Source organism: Mus caroli, unplaced genomic scaffold, assembly GCF_978045245.1.
Source record: "Mus caroli unplaced genomic scaffold, Mus_caroli_1 scaffold_10, whole genome shotgun sequence".
NCBI lineage: Eukaryota > Metazoa > Chordata > Mammalia > Rodentia > Muridae > Mus > Mus caroli.
The window spans coordinates 105458260-105479541 of record NW_028227265.1 but is presented as its reverse complement, the minus strand read 5'-3'; the positions used below and the strand labels follow the sequence as shown (position 1 = coordinate 105479541).

The 21282-nt window shown below is 39.9% G+C and overlaps 1 protein-coding gene across 2 annotated transcripts in view; it reads right to left on the bottom strand.

Annotated features, from left to right (window-relative positions):
- The window catches only part of LOC110299940 (disintegrin and metalloproteinase domain-containing protein 18), a 70461-nt gene that overhangs the window by 46648 nt on the left and 2531 nt on the right, over positions 1 to 21282 (bottom strand). For both annotated transcript variants that reach the window (XM_021169912.2, XM_085844324.1), the window contains exons 4-10: positions 17446 to 17524; positions 16561 to 16637; positions 14477 to 14645; positions 5696 to 5761; positions 4092 to 4163; positions 3725 to 3891; positions 2808 to 2889 (exon numbers count right to left, since the gene is read on the bottom strand). In XM_021169912.2, coding sequence (XP_021025571.1) covers positions 2808 to 2889; positions 3725 to 3891; positions 4092 to 4163; positions 5696 to 5761; positions 14477 to 14645; positions 16561 to 16637; positions 17446 to 17524 — 712 coding nt within the window. The remainder of the gene's footprint in view (positions 1 to 2807; positions 2890 to 3724; positions 3892 to 4091; positions 4164 to 5695; positions 5762 to 14476; positions 14646 to 16560; positions 16638 to 17445; positions 17525 to 21282) is intronic.

Genomic DNA, 21282 nt, shown 5'->3' with positions numbered 1-21282 from the left:
AGTGATATATATATATATATATATATATATATATATATATATATAATAAAAACCCTTACAAAACTGCACATATTGCACACATGTGTATGACTTTAAACAGAAATATTCTATTTGGTATGAAAAAATAAGTAGCTAGTAGGTATACTTCCCATATGTGTAGTATCTAAGTTTGAAATCCTAAGCATTAAAATTTGAAGGTTAAAGCCAGAACAGGTAGGGCATGGGTAATGACTCATAAAGATATAAGAAAGAAGGAATACTAAAGAGACAAGACAAGGAAAAAAATCCCCATAGGGATTGAAATAGTAACAAAAGCCTTCCACAAACAATCAAACAAACAAACAAACAAACAAACAAACAAACAAACCCTCCAGGGCCAGCTGAGTTCACAGCAGAATTCTACCAAACTTTCAAAAAGACTATTCCAAAGAACATAAATAGAAGGAGCACTCCCCAATGCATTCCATGAAGCCAGTACAACATCAATACCCCCCAAAGTAGGTAAAGATGCAACCAATGAGAACTACAGTTGATACCAATGAATGGAGGTTTCAAATCTCTCACCAAAATACTTGCTAACATAACATAGACATAAATAAAAAGATTATCCACATCATGATCTAGTTGGTTTTATCTCTAAAATGTAGGGATTGTTCCATGTATACAAATTGACAAATGTAATTAACCACATTACATGATCACCTTAGTAGATGCAGAAAAGGCTTTTTGGGAAAATCTAACATTCCTTCATGATAAAAATCCTAGAGAATGTAGAAGTAGAGGGAACATCTCTGGGCATAATAAAGACTATATATAAGAAACCCACAGTCAACGTCATCCTAAATGGAGGAAAGCTTGAGGCAATCCCACTGAACACAGGAACGGGACAAGGCTGTCCACTCTCCCCACTCCCTTTCAGCACTGTTTTGAAGCACTCACTGAAGCAACAAGGCAAGAGAAGGAAATTAAAGGAACACAAATAAGGAAAGAAGAAACCAAACTATCATTATCTGCAAATTATATTATTATTATTATAATGTATTGTATTATATTATTCATAAGAAACTCTAAAAATTCTACTTCAGATTCATCAATGTGGCAGGATACAGAATCAACTTGAACAAAATCAGCTGCTTTTCTATAAACCGCCAACAAGCAAACAGAAAAAGAGGCCATGGTCACAACACAATTCACAGTAATCCCAAAGGAAAGAACATGGCATCAAGATGCTACTACTGAAGACATCACATGCTTCAGTCATACAACATGGGGATATCCAGCTGGTAGTTAGCTGGAAGCGTCATCTGTAGTGGATGGCTGTCACAATGTTGGAAGGTACTGTGCACACTACTGGAGGAGAAAATCGATCACCAGTCTCACGCATCAGTCTGAACACTAAGAGACATGTTAATGACCAGGCTGCAAGAGTGGCCCATTAGTGCAATAGCATGCTGGAGGACAAGGGAGAGCACGTGAGGACACAAGTCCTTAAATATGTGTACAGAGCAACGTCCCTAATGCTGTGACACTTTAACATGGTTCCTCATGTTGGGAGGGGAGGGAGACCCGACTGTAAAGTTACTTTTGCTTTTACTTAGCAACTGTGATTTTGCTATGGTTTTCCAATGGTCTTAGGTGACCCTGAGAAAGGGTCATGGACAATTGACCCCCAGAGGGTTCAGGATGCTCTGAACAGGTTGAGGACTGCTGCTGTAGAGGACACAGCAAGCAACAAACAAACAAACAGGTGAGGGAGAAAGTATGGCTTTCAATTCCCAGGGGTAAGCTAAGGCAACTGGAGACTTGTAAATCTCAAGGTATACTCTCTCTCTCTTCTCTCTCTCTCTCTCTCTCTCTCTCTCTCTCTCTCTCTCTCTCTCTCTCTCTCTCACACACACACACACACACACACACACACAAACACACAGAGACAGACAGACAGACACACTCACACACACAGACAGACACACACACACACAGAGACAGACAGACACACACACACACACACACTCACACACACTCACACACACACACCTGAATATTTAGAAGAACCAAACGCCTTCTGAATCACACAGCTCCTATGAGAATTAGCTTCCTCCTTTTCTCAGTCAGTTGCAGAGACAGAGTCAGTAGAACGTGTGAATCAGAAAGGCACATGCTCCCAAGGAGACAAAGTGAGTACTGTCGCATCACAGCTGTGCAGCCTGCGGTGTGTGCAGCAGCAGAAAAGATGACACAATTCCCAGAGTGTCTCTAGAGTAGAGAAAGAAGTCTTTCTCAAACATGTAGGAAGGCAGCCGTAGCTTGGACAAACCAGTGTGGTGTGATTTAAATCTGGGAAGAGGCATCCATTGTGCAACCAAAGCAAGTTAGTATTAGTTCACTATTTGGCTCCTGAGAGAATAAAATGAAAATTCTGAAAATAGTGTGAAGTGTTGTGAAGTGGCAAACACAAGTTGATGGCTTTTGCTACTTGCTAATCTTGGACACGTGGAGGCATCTTTACTTTGGGGCTAATGTTTCAGTTACTTACAAATCCAAGGAAACTTTAGTAAGTGTCACAACCAGTTAGTGAAAGGATGTTGGAGGCTTTGTAGTATACTAATTACACTTGAAATTTATAATGCAATGGGACGTTTTTAAATTTGAACAATTTTGTCCCAAGAGAATAATAATAATAATAATTGATGTGTGTGTGTGTGTATGAAAACACCACATTCTTTGAGCCATTGGGTCACTCCATAAACATGTACAAAGTATAAGGTTGTTGGAAAGTAGTGATATAGTGAGGAATGAAAACTACGTACCATACCAACACCCGCAACATAGCTTTTACTGCATATTTCACCTGGTGATGCCGCTCCGATGTATTTCGGGTGTCTCCTGTAACTACACCATGACAGGTTGACTTTGCATTCACGTAGTTATGTAGAACACTACATAAGCATGTATTTACCTCCTCATGAACTTAAAAGATTACTTGAGAAACATAACAAGTTCCAATCTGGATATCTAATAGAGTATGCAAAATATCCAAATTATTGCAAATATTCATTTGATATCAACTTTTTCTTCAGATAGTTCCTAGATTTGATATTAGTTTATTATCTGACTGCTACTAAGTCTCCCTTATTGTGCAGTAACTCCTTAGGTCACTAAAAGTTGAAAAGTGAAAAAAAAACTTGTAACTATAGAAGAAGCAAATTTGATAATAAATTATCACAAAGAAACTGACTGATATAAATCTATTCCTGTAAAAAAGTAGAAATGAAGTACATTGATCTATACAGCTAACATTAAATAAACAATTTTATATTATTAATTAGATTAGACTGATATAATTTGCAGTAAAGCTGAAATCATACAAACTCATGGAATTCAGGATTGCTCACAGTAATTATACTTTAATTATGAAAACATGCCAATATAAAATTGATCACCATTTTTTATTTTTAAACTGTCACCTTTATAGCATACATGTATACTTTATTATATATATTTCAACATACACATATCTGTCTATCTATATCTATATGTCTATATAGATATAGGAAAGCCAGGGCTATACAAAGAGCAATCCTGCCTCAAACAAACAAACAAACAAACAAACAAATAAATAAATATTTCAAAGTATCCTACAGAAAACTGAAGAATATGATGAACACAAAAATTTTGCTTAATGGAATTATTCATCTCTTTATCATGTACAACGCTGTCTACTTACATGAGTAAGTGTGTTATTTCATTGGACTGTAGGGTAAGATAGTCTCGTTTCCAGTCCAAAAGTCTTTGTAAAATATCAGTAGCATTTCCATCAGTAGAAATATGATTTTTATCTGACCACAATTCCAAGGAGGCTAACACAACACTCAATTTCAGCTGAGTGAACATCTAAGAATAGGATCATAGTGGATGTTTCAAAAACTTCAATTATTATATCAGAAATACAGAAAAAGTTCGCTAGAGTATTCAGAACATTAAGCTAATAAAATATATTCAAGTCATTAATTTTCCATACATACTTTCAAAATGCAAATTATAGTCAAAGTTTTTTTTTCATGAAATTAGAGGTCTAAAAATGAAAAACTTACAGCGTTAACAAGCCCAATAATCTGGAAAATCTTCTGTGTTATGGCCATAATGTCAGATCCCATATAATCAAACTGAAATACAAATTTAATTTTTTTAAGAGTAAATTTTTAAGTAAATTTTGAACTGCTGAATTATTTTGGCAGTACAGGACAAGCATAGGATTTATCAGGTATTTCTACATGCTTTATTTATTTATTTATTTATTTATTTATTTATTTATTTATTTGAAACAGGACTTCTCTTTGCACAGCCCTGGCTTTCATGGAACTCGCCCTGTCTATCAAAATTCATGTACAAGGATATTAATGGCAACTTTATTTTTCATAGCCTCAAGCTTTAATATAAGAAGGAAAACTATAAATTAATCTTCAAAAACACTGTGCTGTGCAAAAGAATAGATACTATATAGTTTGTGACCTATCTTCTATGCTCACGCTATCCATAACCTTACAACATTAAATAACAAAACAATGCAAATGAGCACGAAGACTGAGGTACACATGTAATTTGATGTCTGCATGTACATACGTTGTGTAAAAGCCAGAGTGACGTATTCCCCACTTCACTTTCTGTAGACTGTACACCTGTATACAAAGTCCTGAGGATTCCTAAGCATTGCTTCTCAAAGTCCATTTGTACCAGGTTTATCAATAGTGCTCAGAAAGCCCAGACAACTAGCCAACAGTCCCTTCCCCTGGTTTCCATGGCTTTATTCTCAATTTACTCTGCAATAGCAGCTTTCAATTTTCTATATTGTTGCTTACGTGAGGGATTTTGCTAGCCAATGTTTCCCCAGGCCTTAGTCTCTGAGAGATGCGGGTCACTGGTCAAGTCGTATGTTTCCATATGGGATCTTCAAACACCTCGGTTATCTCTCCCACCATCCCCTCCTCACCCTACATGCCCATCTCTCTGACCACTTAAACCTCCATCCCCATTACTGAATCTGTGATCTAAACTGATTCCGTGCTGCTGCAATCTGTCTTCGGCCAATCCCATCTGTGTATGGGGTGTGACACAAGGCCCTGCCTCAGGCTGAGATTCCCTCCCCCCCGCCCCAGACACCCACCTTCCAATAGGATGATACTCACTTCCCTTCCAGGTGCATCAACCCACAGAGTAGCATACTTCAGAGTCTCCAGATTTGGGATCCTACAACTGTGTGCATCTGCTAAATCCTATTTACCCTAAAAACCTTTGCTATGAACACTGCATTATCTCAAACCTTTGCTATAGACACTGTATTTATCAACACTTTCTTTATAACATACACTGACTACATGGCAGGGCAATTCTCCATAATTCTTATACTCTTTTGTTGTCTTTTCAAAATTGAACTTTATAAAGCAGATAACATTGGGTGAACAGGCTTATAAAAGATAATGAAACACACACACACAAATAAACAAATACACCTGTGAGCTCAAAGAAAACCAATAAATTCTGTCTCTATTTTTGCTGTTGTTAAGGAAGGTAGGAAGGCAGAAATGGAGGAGGGTGGGAGGAGAGAGAAGCTTGACGGGAAATAGGATGGTAAAGGGCAGAAGAGAAGGAAGAGAGAGACAAGGGGATCAGACGGAGGCAAGGAGGGAGACTGACTTACCAAAAATTTCCCCACTATAATGTGCAATTTTAGACTTTGAGGTAACAGTTGTGAATGATTTTTATCCTGGAAAACAACCAAAACATATTAACTAATTGTCACTTTGTATCGAGCTTCCTGAAAGCAGAAGTTATTGTGCAAAGAAATCAGGACAGACATACATAAAGCCATCATCAAGACCTAAACATTCAAAACTGCAGCAAAACGTTATTTTCACTTCAAAGCATCCTAATGTGAGAGGTTCCTGGTGAGGGCTTCACCCTTACAAGGACAACTCCAGATATTGGTGGGTGCTGGGAGCGCCTAATAGGCTAGTCAATCATAAGAGGTCTGCCCTAAACACATGTGCAAACATGAATGATCTCAGTGGACTATATTTATAAATCTCCTTTCTCTCTCTCTCTCTCTCTCTCTCTCTCTCTCTCTCTCTCTCTCTCTCTCTCTCTCTCTCTCTGTGTGTGTGTGTGTTTGTGCAGAAGTGCACATGTGTGTGTAAGACAATCACAATTAAAATATAAGAAGCCATGAATTTGAAGAATAAGAGGAATTAGAGAGGGAGGACCAGTAGAGAGAATGAAGCAAAACCATAAAAAATTAAAAGCTTGCATAACAGCTACCAATTGAGAATTAGTCTTCATCACGTTCTCATGTGCAGCTTGTACATTCATTTGTGTCACATGGTCTGCAGATGAGAACACTGTGATTTTAAAAGAGGCCAGTTGGTCTTTTCTTTCCCGGTGGGTTGTGCCTTAGATTTGTCCCTTGGGTTCTAAATCATTTTCAAGTGTTTTTATTTCCGCTAATGGTACACTCACAGTTGTTTACTGTGTGAGACTTCAGCTGAGGCTCATTTTATTTCCAAAATAGATCATGTAAACACACACTATCTTATATTGATATATAGTATCTATGTGTCTACTTATCTTAATGCTGTTTTTTTAGTTATATGAAATTCATACATCACTTTCAGAAAAAAAATGTAGCCTTTCCTAAGCCAAACCTTACAGTCCCATAAATGAATAGTATTTCCTTCACTTACATACTTCTTTATTAAATCAAAACTGTAGTTTGTGTGTACATTTCTACACTTGCCCTGCTATTCACAGGTGTGTGGTGGACTTTTATATGCCAGTCTGATATTCCCTACGTACGTATTACACCATGGGATACAGGAGTACTACACAATCCTCTAGGGAATCCAGTATCATGATGGGTGAGGAGATCCAAGGAGATGACCTGGAGTAGATCAAACTTTAATAAGAGTGAATAAGTGAATTCTTAAGACAAAGATGCACAGATGTCTCTCTGTTCTAGGAGAAGCTCGCTCATCGCCAAGGCCACTCTCAAAACAATTTGATAAACGTCTGTTTCCGCTGATGAGGAAAAGGGGCTTTTGATGGGCAAGTAGCCCGAATGAACAAGTTTCAAATGGCACAACATCAGCAAGCTTCAGTTCTAATTAGCCAAAAGGATGTATCTACTCTCTATTTCTCGATATTGTCCAGGAAAAACTGTTCAGTGAGTACCCATCTTACAGTCATGTTTGTGCAATGAATGAGGGCAGAGCCCCTCAACTAAATTTCTCATTTCTATGCAACTTAGTATTTCCTGGGTAGGCTTATTAGTGAATCCTTTTTTAAAAAATATTTTTATTAGGTATTTTTCTCATTTACATTTCCAATGCTATCCCAAAAGTCCCCCATAACCTGCCCCCCATTCCCCTACCCACCCGCTCCTATTTTTTGGCCCTGGTGTTCCCCTGTACTGGGGCATATAAAGTTTCCATGACTAATGGGCCTCTCTTTTCAGTGATGGCCAACTAGGCCATCTTTTGATACATATGCAGCTAGAGACAAGAGCTCCGGGGTACTGCTTAGTTCATAATGTTGTTCCACCTATAGGGTTGCAGTTCCCTTTAGCTCCTTGGGTACTTTCTCTAGCTCCTCCATTGGGGGTCCTGTGATCCATCCAATAACTGACTGTGAGCATCCACTTCTGTGTTAGCTAGGCCCCGGCATAGTCTCACAAGAGACAGCTATATCAGGGTCCTTTCAGCAAAATCTTGCTAGTGTATGCAATGGTGTCAGCGTTTGGAGGCTAATTATGGGATGGATCCCTGGATATGGCAGTTTCTAGATGGTCCATCCTTTTGTCTCAGCTCCAAACTTTGCCTCTGTAACTCCTTCCATGGGTGTTTTGTTCCCAATTCTAAGAAGGGGCAAAGTGTCCACACTTTGGTCTTCGTTCTTCTTGAGTTTCATGTGTTTCTCAAATTGGATCTTATATCTTGGGTATTCTAAGTTTCTGGGCTAATATCCACTTATCAGTGAGAACATATTTGAGTTCTTTTCTGATTGTGTTACCTCACTCAGGATGATGCCCTCCAGGTCCAACCATTTGCCTAGGAATTTCATAAATTCATTCTTTTTAATAGCTGAGTAGTACTCCATTGTATAAATGTACCACATTTTTTGTATCCATTCCTCTGTTGAGGGGCATCTAGGTTCTTTCCAGCTTCTGGCTAATATAAATAAGGCTGCTATGAACATAGTGGAGCATGTGTCCTTCTTACCAGTTGGAACATCTTCTGGATATATGCCCAGGAGAGGTATTGCGGGATCCTCCTGTAGTACTATGTCCAATTTTCTGAGGAACCGCCAGACTGATTTCCAGAGTGGTTATACAAGCTTGCAATACCACCAACAATGGAGGAGTGTTCCTCTTTCTCCACATCCTCGCCAGCATCTGCTGTCACCTGAATTTTTGATCTTAGCCATTCTGACTGGTGTGAGGTGGAATCTCAGGGTTGTTTTGATTTGCATTCCCCTGCTGATTAAGGATGTTGAAAATTTTTCCAGGTGCTTCTCTGCCATTCAGTATTCCTCAGGTGAGAATTCTTTGTTCAGTTCTGAGCCCCATTTTTTTAATGGGGTTATTTGATTTTCTGGAGTCCACCTTTTTGAGTTCTTTATATATATTGGATATTAGTCCCCTATATGATTTAGGATTGGTAAAGATCCTTTCCCAATCTGTTGGTGGTCTTTTTGTCTTATTGACAGTGTCTTTTGCCTTGCAGAAGCTTTGCAACTTTATGAGGTCCCATTTATCAATTCTCGATCTTACAGCACAAGCCATTGCTGTTCTATTCAGGAATTTTTCCCCTGTACCCATATCTTCGAGGCTTTTCCCTACTTTCTCTTCTATAAGTTTCAGTGTCTCTGGTTTTATGTGAAGTTCCTTGATCCACTTAGATTTGACCTTAGTACAAGGAGATAGGAATGGATCAATTCGCATTCTTCTACATGATAACAACCAGTTGTGCCAGCACCATTTGTTGAAAATGCTGTCTTTCTTCCACTGGATGGTTTTAGCTCCCTTGTCAAAGATCAAGTGGCCATAGGTGTGGGAAGCCACATGTGCCATTGCAGAGTGGCACAGGCTTCTGCTGGCTACCATGCATAAGTTTGGACAAAGGACCAATGCTTACTTATGCAGTAAAGTTTTTCGCCAAAACACTGCCTGGCCCGGGCATGATAATGAGGTATGATAATGAGGTACTGAGAGAATAACCAATCAGATGTGAGACATGCAAATGAGGTATGTTAATGAGGTACTGTGAGATAGAGAGAGAGTAGCCAATCAGATGAGGAACATGCAAATGAGGCATAGTGCATAACCAATCCGGGTGTGAGATACGCCTCTCCTAGGCCTATATAAGCAGCACCAGTTCTGGGCTCAGGGTCTCTTCGCCTCTACAATCAAGCTCTCCAAATAAATGTGTGCAGAAGGATCCTGTTGCAGCGTCGTTCTTGCTGGTCGAGTCAGACACGCGCAAGGCATAGGTGTGTGGGTTCATCTCTGGGTCTTCAATTCTGTTCCATTGGTCTACTCGTCTGTCGCTATACCAGTACCATGCAGTTTTTATCACAATTGCTCTGTAGTACAGCTTTAGGTCAGGCATGGTGATTCCACCAGAGGTTCTTTTATCCTTGAGAAGAGTTTTTGCTATCCTAGGTTTCTTGTTATTCCAGATGAATCTGCCAATTGCCCTTTCTAATTCATTGAAGAATTGAGTTGGAATTTAATGGGGATTGCATTGAATCTATAGATTGCTTTTGGCAAGATAGCCATTTTTACTATATTGATCCTGCCAATCCATGAGCATGGGAGATCTTTCCATCTTCTGAGATCTTCTTTAATTTCTTTCTTCAGAGACTTGAAGTTCTTATCATACAGATCTTTCACTTCCTTCGTTAGAGTCATGACAAGGTATTTTATATTATTTGTGACTGTTGAGAAGGGTGTTGTTTCCCTAATTTCTTTCTCAGCCTGTTTATCCTTTGTGTACAGAAAGGCCATTTACTTGTTTGAGTTAATTTTATATCCAGCTACTTCATTGAAACTGTTTATCAAGTTTAGGTGTTGTCTGGTGGAATTTTTAGGGTCACTTATATATACTATCATAGCATCTGCAAAAAAAACCTGTTATTTTGACTTCTTCCTTTCCAATTTGTATCCCCTTGATCTTCTTTTGTTGTCAAATTGCTATGGCTAGGAATTCAAGTACAATGTTAAATAGGTAGGGAGAGAGTGGGCAGCCTTGTCTAGTCCCTGATTTTAGTGGGATTGCTTCCAGCTTCTCACCATTTACTTTGATGTTGGCTACTGGTTTTCTGTAGATTGCTTTTATCATGTTTAGGTATGGGCCTTGATTTCCTGATCTTTCCAAGACTTATATCATGAATGGGTTTTGGATTTTGTCAAATGCTTTCTCAGTATCTAATGAGATGATCATGTGGTTTTTGTCTTTGAGTTTGTTCATATAATGGATTACGTTGATGGATTTCTGTATATTAAACCATCCCTGCATCCCTAGAATAAAACCTACTTGATCAGGATGGATAATTGTTTTAATGTGTTCTTGGATTCGGGTAGCGAGAACTTTATTGAGTATTTTTGCATCGATATTCATAAGGGAAATTGGTCTGAAGCTCTCTATCTTTGTTGGATCTTTGTGTGGTTTAGGTATCAGAGTAATTGTGCCTTCATAGAATGAGTTGGGTAGAGTACCTTCTACTTCTATTTTGTGGAATAGTTTGTGAAGAACTGGAATTAGATCTTCTTTAAAGGTCTGAGAGAACTCTGCACTAAACCCATCTGGTCCTGGGCTTTTTTGGTTGGGAGACTATTAATGACTGCTTCTACTTCTTTAGGGGATATGGGACTATTTAGATCATTAACTTGATCCTGATTTAACTTTGGTACCTGGTATCTGTCTAGAAATTTGTCCATTTCATCCAGGTTTTACAGTTTTGTTGAGTATAGCTTTTTATAGAAGGTTCTGATGTTGTTTTGGATGTCTTCAGGATCTGTTGTTTCATTTCTGATTTTGTTAATTAGGATGCTGTCCCTCTAGTGAGTCTGGCTAAGGGTTTATCTATCTTGTTGATTTTCTCAAAGAACCAGCTCCTCATTTTGGTTGATTCTTTGAATAATTCTTCTTGTTTCCATTTGGTTGATTTCACCCCTGAGTTTGATTATTTCTTGCCGTCTACTCCTCTTGGGTGAATTTGCTTCCTTTTGTTCTAGAAATTTTAGGTGTGTTGTCAAGCTGCTAGTGTGTGCTCTCTCTAGTTTCTTTTTGTAGGCACTCAGAGCTATGAGTTCCCCTCTTAGAAATGCTTTCATTGTGTCCCATAAGCTTGGATATTTTGTGGCTTCATTTTTATTAAACTCTAAAAAGTCGTTAATTTCTTTCTTTATTCCTTCCTTGACGGAGGTATCATTGAGAAGAGTGTTGTTCAGTTTCCACGTGAATGTTGGCTTTCTATTATTTATGTTGTTGTTGAAGATCAGCCTTAGTCTATGGTGATCTGATAGGATGCATGGGACAATTTCAATATTTTTGTATATGTTGAGGCTTGTTTTGTAACAAATTATGTGGTCAATTTTGGAGAAGGTACCATGAGGTGCTGCGAAGAAGGTATATCCTTTTGTTTTAGGATAAAATGTTCTGTAGATCTGTTAAGTCCATTTGTTTCATAACTTCTGTTAGTTTCTCTATGTCCCTGTTTTGTTTCTGTTTCCATGATCTGTCCATTGATGAAAGTGGGGTGTTGAAGTCTCCCACTATTATTGTGTGAGGTGCAATGTGTGCGTTGAGCTTTACTAAAATGTCTTTAATGAATGTGGCTGCCCTTGCATTTGGAGCATAGATATTCAGAATTGAGAGTTCCTCTTGGAAGATTTTACCTTTGATGTGTATGAAGTGCCCCTCCTTGTCTTTTTTGATGACTTTGGGTTGGAAGTCGATTTTATTAGATATTTAGAATGGCTACTCCAGCTTGTTTCTTCCAGACCATTTGCTTGGAAAATTGTTTTCCAGCCTTTCATTCTGAGGTAGTGTCTATCTTTTTCTCTGAGATGGGTTTCCTGTAAGCAGCAAAATGTTGGGTCCTGTTTGTGTAGCCAGTCTGTTAGTCTATGTCTTTTTATTGGGGAGTTGAGTCCATTGATATTAAGAGATATTAAGGAAAAGTAATTGTTGCTTCCTATTATTTTTGTTGTTAAAGTTGGCATTCTGTTTTTGTGGCTGTCTTCTTTTAGGTTTGTTGAGGGATTACTTTCTTGCTTTTTCTAGGATGTGGTTTCTGTCCTTGTATTGTTTTTTTTCTGTTATTATCCTTTGAAGGGTGGTATTCGTGGAAAGATAATGTGTGAATTTGGTTCTGTCATGGAATACTTTTGTTTCTCCATCTAAGGTAATTGAAAGTTTGGCTGGGTATAGTAGCCTGGGTTGGCATTTGTGTTCTCTTAGTGTCTGTATAACATCTGTCCAGGCTCTTCTGGCTTTCATAGTCTCTGGTGAAAAATCTGGTGTAATTCTGATAGGCTTGCCTTTATATGTTACTTGACATTTTTCCCTTACTGATTTTAATATTCTATCTTTATTTAGTGTATTTGTTGTTCTGATTTTTATGTTTTGAGTGTAATTTCTTTTCTTGTCCAGTCTATTTGGAGTTCTGTAGGCTTCTTGTATGTTCATGGGCATCTCTTTCTTTAGGTTTGGGAAGTTTTCTTCTATAATTTTATTGAAGATATTTGCTGGCCCTTTGAGTTGAAAATCTCCATTCTCATCTACTCCTATTATCCGTAGTTTTGGTATTCTCATTGTGTCTTGGATTTCCTGGATGTTTTGAGTTAGGATCTTTTTGCATTTTCCATTTTCTTTGATTGTTGTGCTGATGTTCTCTATAGAATCTTCTGCACCTGAGATTCTCTCTTCCATGTCTTGTAAACTGTTGCTTATGCTTGCATCTATGTTTCCAGATTTCTTTCCTAGGGTTTCTATCTCCAGTGTTGCCTCACTTTGGGTTTTCTTTATTGTGTCTACTTCCCTTTTTTGGTCTTGGATGGTTTTATTTAATTCCATCACCTCTTTGGTCGTGTTTTCCTGCAATTCTTTAAGGGATTTTTGTGCTTCCTCTTTAAGGTCTTCTACCTGTTTAGCAGTGTTCCCCTGTATTTCTTTGAGTGAGTTATTAAAGTCCTTCTTGATGTCCTCTGCCATCATCATGAGATATGCTTTTAAATCCGGGTCTAGGTTTTTGGGTGTGCTGGGGTGCCCTGGACTGGACGAGGTGGGAATGCTGGGTTCTGATGATGGTGAGTGGTCTTGTTTTCTGTTAGTAAGATTCTTACATTTACCTACGCCATCTGGTAATCTCTGGAGTTAGTTGATTTAGTTTTCTCTGGTTAGATATTGTTCCTCTCGTGATTCTGTTAGCCTCTATCAGCAGACCTGGGAGACTAGATCTCTCCTCTGACTTCCAGTGGTAAGAGCACTCTCTGCAGGCAAGCTCCTGTAAGAGGATTACAGGGAAGGTGCACAAATATCTGGCATTCGGACCTCCCTCCTGGCCAAAGATAATGGCCCAAAACAGGATCTGTCCCAGAAGCTGTGTTGCTTCATCCTGTCACAGAAGCTCTTAGCTTCTGTAGTCCACACTCTCACCTGTGCAGACTACTCTCAGCAGAGTCCCAAAACCAAGATGTCTGCCACTGACGCTCAGTCAAAGCCCTCCCGGCCGGGTGGACACCTATCCTCTGGCCGGGTAGGTGCCCGGATGTCTGGAACCCGAAAAGGGGGATGCCTCAGAAGCTCTGTGGCTCCTGCCTGTCCCAGAAACTGTTAGCTTCTGTAGTCCACACTCTCACCTGTGCAGACTACTCTCAGCAGAGTCCCGGAGCCAAGATGTCTGCCACCGATGCTCAGTCAAAGCTCTCCCGGGCAGGGAGGACACCTATCCTAGTGAATCCTTTAAAATCACAGTTTAATTGCTGTTAAAGCTTACTAGTGTTTCTATCTTTAGTAATACAAAAGCAATTGCCTATCTTAGAATATGTGTTCAACTAGTATGTAAACCATGTTCAATTAGTATGTACAGCTACATATGAAACATTGAAAACACTTTCAACAGGCTACTGAAAATAATGGCTAATCTTCCTGCATTGTTTAATGGTTTCCAATAACAAATGTTTCCTATGAAAAATAGTTAAGATGAAAATGTTACAAATATACCGTAAAAGTAATAAACTTCAAGTATAATACTCAGTAATTTTCCAAGTTATATGAAATTTGAATGCTTTAGGTCAGGGTGTAGAACAGAAAGCTGTGAAATGTATTATTTCCACCCATCAGCTAACTAGTCCCCCTTCGTGACTGACAAATGATGGGAATGGTTTGCCAGTGTCGCTTATCACGAGAACCCTTCCCGTTACCTGCTCATTGAAATGGCCTTTATCAAGCTGGTCTGTGTGCCAAACATGGCTGTCATTTCCTGCTAGCACTGAGCTGTTGCTCTTAACTTGATAAACTATGTGCTCAAACCTTGCTGAAGACTCCAGTGGTTCAATTCCATAGCTGACATTTTCCAACTGCAGGAATCCCCTGAATGTAGAAGGGCAATTATTATCAAAACCATGCACAGCCCCCCTCAAAGCTATCCCCTGAAATGTGAGACAGGAGAAACCACAGCAAAGCAAATGATCGTATGCATTTTTCCCCCATTTGCTTTTGCATTCTCAGATCAGACAGGTATAAAGCTATCTGTAAAGGGTTAATGCAGATAGAAAGACAGGAATGGGAATACTGGAGAGACAAACCAAAATCAAAAGCAGCAAATGCAGGCAGTGATGAGGGAAGGGGACTTTACACATTGCTGGTGAAGATGTCATGGCTACAGTCACTATGGGGACCGGTAGGAGATCCTCAGAAAAGAAGCAGCAAAGGGCCCAACTACTCCATTCCTGGGTAAACACTATGCTCAACAGCTTTCCACCATCACAACACAGAGCTCCTGAATGAGAAGCCTTGATCAGAGAAGATTTATATCATTCTCATGATTTCAGAGACGCCAGCTCACGAGCACTTGGCCTTGTTTCTGAGCCTGTGAACAGGCAGAACCTCATGGTTCAAGGAAGCATAAAAGAACAGCCAGCCACTCACTTCATGTCAGGCAGGAAGTGGGGGGCAGGGGAAGGAGAACAAGATAGATACCGCAAGTACAAAGTTCAGTGACCCAAGTCCTCTGCCTAAGCTCTTCCACCTCATAGGCCGCTCCACTGTGAACGCATGAGGGATCAATCCATTAGCAACATTAGTGTCCTCGTGGTCCAAATCTTTTCTTCAGTGTGACACCACCTGGGATAGGTTTTCAACTCACAAGCTGGAAGGTGATGTGTCGTGACCAAAGCACAGCATGTAGAGGGGAGCAAAGTCAGGGGATGTAAAGGAAACTTAGCCCTGTGTTCACTGCAGGATGGCTCACAGTAGCCAAAGTGTGGTATCAGCCTAAGTGTCTGTATCAGATGACTGCACAAAGGAAATAGGAGGTTTATACACAGATGAGTAGAAGCTGGCCTTTAAAAAAAAATCATGCCAACTATAGGAAACCTGTGGAATTAAATAACTCATAAGAGCCAACTGTGGCATATACAGAAAGACAAGTATTGATTTTTTTCCCAATATGGGCTAGAAAACAGTGTTTAATAGTGGGTGACATCAGGAAGGCTACAAGGGAAACAGCTACAGGGAAGAGGAGAGAGTGTAAGAGTAGAAAGTTAGGGAGCAGAAACTCTCTAGCTATGCTCTGTGTGGCTGTAGGGAAATGCCAACGTGAGACTGAGACACACAGCTAACACCTATAGTAGATATAATAAAGACCATATATTAAGGAAGATGACGTCCTAGAAATTGATAAAAATTAGAAGAGTGTTCTTGTGGTTACAAGGTAAGATCAAGGAAAAATGGAATAGAGGATAGACATCTCGAATGGCATCAACATGGAAAGGGGGCCCTGTAGAATATCCTCTCTGTTCGTGAGTCATCTTCTCTTGACAAACGTTTTTTGTGTTTCCCACAGGAATGATGAAATTACTCATCTCTGTGAAATCACTTGACCACTGATGAGTCTTCTTTATTAGCTATCTCATGCATGACGCTACAAACTCATACCATATTGTATGGGCCTATTAGATTTAAATGACCAATGAAGGTCATTTTTCCATAGCCGAGATAATGACAAAAAATAAAACGATATCCTCTAAGGTGTTCTAATGTTCCCACTTCTCAAGCCACCCCTTCCTGCCCAGCATCCTGGAAGCACCCCCAGTCAGGATGTCCTCTGCTGGGTTAATTTGAGTGACAACTTAGATTCAGGTGTTGATATGAATATAAGGCCATTAGAGAAGAAACTTTCAGAGCCACATTAGAAGTTCCTCTCGACTTTTTCCACCTGTCATGGTTTTACTTTAAAGCATATCCCACCATATTCACATAGAAACACTCTCTGTGATGTTACTACCTGAGGCCAGAGCAGATGCTGAGTGTCACAATGGAATTTGGCACTTCACCAACATATCCTCCGTAATGGCAATGAGCCTGAAAAACAAGTCACCAGGGTTTTTGTTTGTTTGTTTGTTTTTGTTTTTTAACAATAGAACAAAATGTGTTGTCAAATATCTCAGAAGGTTCATGATAGCAATGAATTTGATATCAAATCATCAATTGTATAGAATGACTAATGCAAAGTCTCAGGAAATAAGATTTTGGGCACTCTCTTTACTTGGCACATGTGTGTTTTCTCCACATTTCTATCTCTTTCCCATGACATTTCCATGTATAAAGGTCATTCATAGAACAGGTCAGACTTCCAAGGAGGAAAGCATTTGTATTAGTGTCAACATGGTGCCAGGGAAATAGCACCAAGATAGGGTTTTCTTAGCACATGCAAAGCCCCGAGATTAGTCTCAGCAATCAAAACAAATGACTCAAAGGGACAAGTTGTGATGGTTTGAATATGCTTGGCCCAGGGAGTGGCACTACTGGAGGTGTGGCCCTGATGGAGTAGGTGTGTCACTATGGGTGTGAGTTTTAAGATCCTCATCCTAGCTGCCTGGAAGCCAGTAGTCTCCTAGCAGCCTTTAGATGAAGATGTAGAACTCTCAGCAACTCCAGCACCATGCCTGCCTGGATGCTGCCATGCTCCCACCATGATGATAATGGACTGAAACCTCTGAACCTGTAAGCCAGCCCCGGTTAAATGTTGTCCTTATAAGAGAGGCCTTGATCGTGGTGTCTGTTCACAGCAGTAAAACCCTAGCTAAGACAGAAGTATTCTTCTCATTATGCTGTACATCCCCTTCAACAATAAAAAAGATAACAAATATCAAATACATCTGATAATTACCAAAAAGTGTGAAGAGTCAGAATACAAAGATCCAGTTTCATTGTATGTGTAAACCAAAAAGTTCTGGGATAAAAGTGAGCTAGAAGTAAATGAATAAATAGAATTTAAGCCATAACTTAAAATCAATATATACATCAATAAAATTATATTTAAGTACAATAGAGTCATATAATAACACTAATTAAAATAATTTTAGTATGTCATCATTCTTGATACTATTTTTAAAAACAACTGGTATATGGTCAGAATCAAGAGAATTCAATGATAGAAAAGTCACTGAGACAGCGCTATCAATGATTGCTGTATATGTCTTCATTGAACAAACACAAACTAGTAACTATGTCTATCACTTGATGGGTCCTCATCTGAGTCCTAGAATGTAACATTGAGGAAAAGACATAGCCTCCGGTCAGTCAGAGTCACATATTGTTAAGTGTCAATCAACAGGGCCTGGGTATTAGATGGTGGCAGTCACACGAGAGTATATAGGAAGACACAACCAGGCTCATGAAATAGACGACCACTGGACACAAAGAACAAGCCATATGGACTTTTAGACAAGGCTGTGTAAAAGGAAAGGGTCTTGAGCCAGAAATGTGTTTGCATATACAAAAAGCAACAATGGGTTCTGTGCCTGAAATGGAGTGTGGAGTGACAGAAAAGACCTTGAGATTGTGTCGCCAAAGGGGAAAACTGATGGGGGCTGGGACAGATGAAGATAGTAGTAGACCAACATTTTTTTTTATTAGATAATTTCTTCATTTAATTTCAAATGCTATCCCGAAAGTCCCCTATACTCTCTCCCTGCCCTGCTCCCTAACCTACTCACTCCCGCTTCCTGGCCCTGGCATTCCCCTGTACTGGGGCATATGATCTTTGCAAGACCAAGGGCCTCTCCTCCTATTGATGGCCGACTAGGCCATCCTCTGCTACATATACAGCTAGAGACACAAGCTCAGGGGGGTACTGGTTAGTTCATATTGTTGAACTATAGAGTTGCACACCCCTTAAGCTCCTTGGGTATTTTCTCTAGCTCCTTCTTTAGGGGCCCTGTGTCCCATCCAATAGATGACTGTGAGCATCCACTTCTGTATTTGCCAGGCACTGGCATAGCCTCACAAGAGAGAGCTATATCAGGGTCCTGTCAGCAAAATCTTTCTGGCACAGTATCTGGGTTTGGTGGTTGTATATGGGATGAATCCCAGGGTGGGGTAGTCTCTGGATGGTCATTCCTTTTGTCTCAGCTCTTATCTTTGTCTCTGTAACTCCTTCCATGGGTACTTTGACCAAGAAGCAAGTTGGGTAGGAAAGGATTTATTCAGCTTACACTTCCACACTGCTGTTCATCGCCAAAGGAAGTCAGGACTGGAACTCAAGCAGGTCAGGAAGCAGTTGTTGATGCAGAGGCCATGGAGGGATGTTACTGTAGGCTTGCTTCCCCTGGCTTGCTTTCTTATAGAACCCAAGACTACCAGCCCAGAGATGGCACCATCCACAATTCCCCCCCCCATCACTAATTGAGAAAATGCCTTATAGTTGGATCTCATGGAGGCACTTCCTCAAGAGAGGCTCCTTTCTCTGTGATAACAAGAGCTTATATCAAGTTGACACACACAGCTACCCAGTACAAAGAGCTAAACTCAGTGCTCAACATGGCAAATTCACAGAGGCCAAGGGCAGTTGGAAGGTTAATGCTGTCACTTAGGCCCTCCCTGATGGAGTCTTGAATGAAGATGGAACCTGTGGTGGAGGCACATTGTCATATGCTTTAAGGGTAAACACATGGGACAGAATCACCCTCTGGTCCCAGGGGAAGGCAGGAGGGAGAGAGATGCCATGGTTGATCACAGGGAGATTTTTTTCTTTCTTTTCTTTTCTTTTCTTTTCTTTTCTTTTCTTTTCTTTTCTTTTTTTCTTTTCTTTTCTTTTCTTTTCTTTTTTTCTTTTCTTTTCTTTTCTTTTCTTTTTTTCTTTTCTTTTCTTTTCTTTTCTTTTCTTTTCTTTTCTTTTCTTCTTTTCTTTTCTTTTTTTTCTTTTCTTTTCTTTTCTTTTCTTTTCTTTTCTTTTCTTTTCTTTTCTTTTCTTTTCTTTCCTTCTTCCTTCCCTCCCCTCCCCTCCCCTCCCCTTTTTCCTTTCCTTTCCTTTCCTTTCCTTTCCTTTCCTTTCCTTTCCTTTCCTTTCCTTTCCTTTCCTTTCCTTTCCTTTCTTCCCCCCTCTCTCTTTTAAATTGGAAGAAACGACATACCATTTACTAAGACGGTTATGAGAAGTGCAGATATGAGCTCAGCATCAGAGGCTCACTTGGAGCAAGTTCCCAACAAGAAATGTAGCAAATATTTGAGTAGGGTGGAACTCATGAGTGGGTGTGGCATCTATTGCAATGGAATAGTGTATGGATATAAATTACAAGCCGCCACAGTGAGGTACACTGACAGCCACAAGACTGAGCTGCAACACGAGCTGGCTGAATACACATTAGAAATAAGGTTAATTTCACATTCTCAGATCAGACAGGCAAAGAAGAACCTGCAAAGGGGTTATGCAGACAGAAAGAGAAGGATAGGAATGCTGGTAACAGACAAACCCGGGCCAGGGGCTGATGATGTCCTGGGATCTGATGGGAAAGCATGTTATGGGAGCGACACTGACCAGTTACTTACTACGCCAAATGCCATTCACAGGTAGAGAGTAAATGATGGAATGAAGACTAAACTACAGCCACCACAGTTAAAAAGTCTGAAGGCAGGGACAATTTTACAAATGTTTGCAATCATTTTCAGTGGAACACACTGTAGAAGAAATGGCCGGTGTAAGGTGGGCAGATGCCATGGCCAAGGGTAACTTCTAATGCTTTGTTTAACTACACAGCAAAAGGACAACAAGCAACAGTTCTCACCTATCTTTGTTAATCCCTAAGGCTCAGAGGAGATGGCCTGATCCATCCTATAAAAAATGCTGAGGACTGGTGAGATGGCTCAGTGGGTAAGAGCACTGACTGCTCTTCTGAAGGTCCTGAGTTCAAATCTCAGCAACCACATGGTGGCTCACAACCACCCGTAATGAGATCTGACGCCCCTCTTCTGGTGCTGTCTGAAGACAGCTACAGTGTACTTAGACATAATAATAAATAAATCTTTGGGCCTGAGCAAGAGGGGCCAACCAGAGCGAGTGGGGTTGACCAAAGTGAGCAGAGATCCTAAATTGAATTCCCAACAACCACATGAAGGCTCACAACCATCTGTACAGCCACAGTATACTCAAATACATACATACATGCATGCATGCATACATACATACATACATCTTTAAAAAAATGCTGAGAAGATGCAGTGGGGATGTGGACAGATGGATTGTGGCTTTGAACTGTGGGTGGGGACAGAGATCAACCACCATGGCAAGAGGCCTGTTGTAGAAGGAAAGAAACATGACACTGAGGGTGTGGGAGCTGGCACAGGATATTTTTACAAGTAAGCCATGTCAAGGGAGGTTGTTTTGAACCACATAAGTAATAGGCACACCATAAAACTGGCACTACTTGAATTTCCCAACAATAGTCCCTTGATTATTCACTGTATTTGATTTCGGAAATTGACGCAACTTACCATGCTTGGCTACGAGGGAATACATAATTGAAGATTTCCAAGTATGTTATTTACTTCTCAATTTAAAAATACAAATCTGAAAATGTAAATGCAAAGGCCTCACAGACCCAATATTCAGGATCAAATGGGTCCTAAAGTGAAAAGTTGACTGACCATTATACGACACTACTGAGTTTAAATATTACATGTAAACTTTAAGAGAATAAAAACTAAAGACAGACTTTTTACTTTTGCC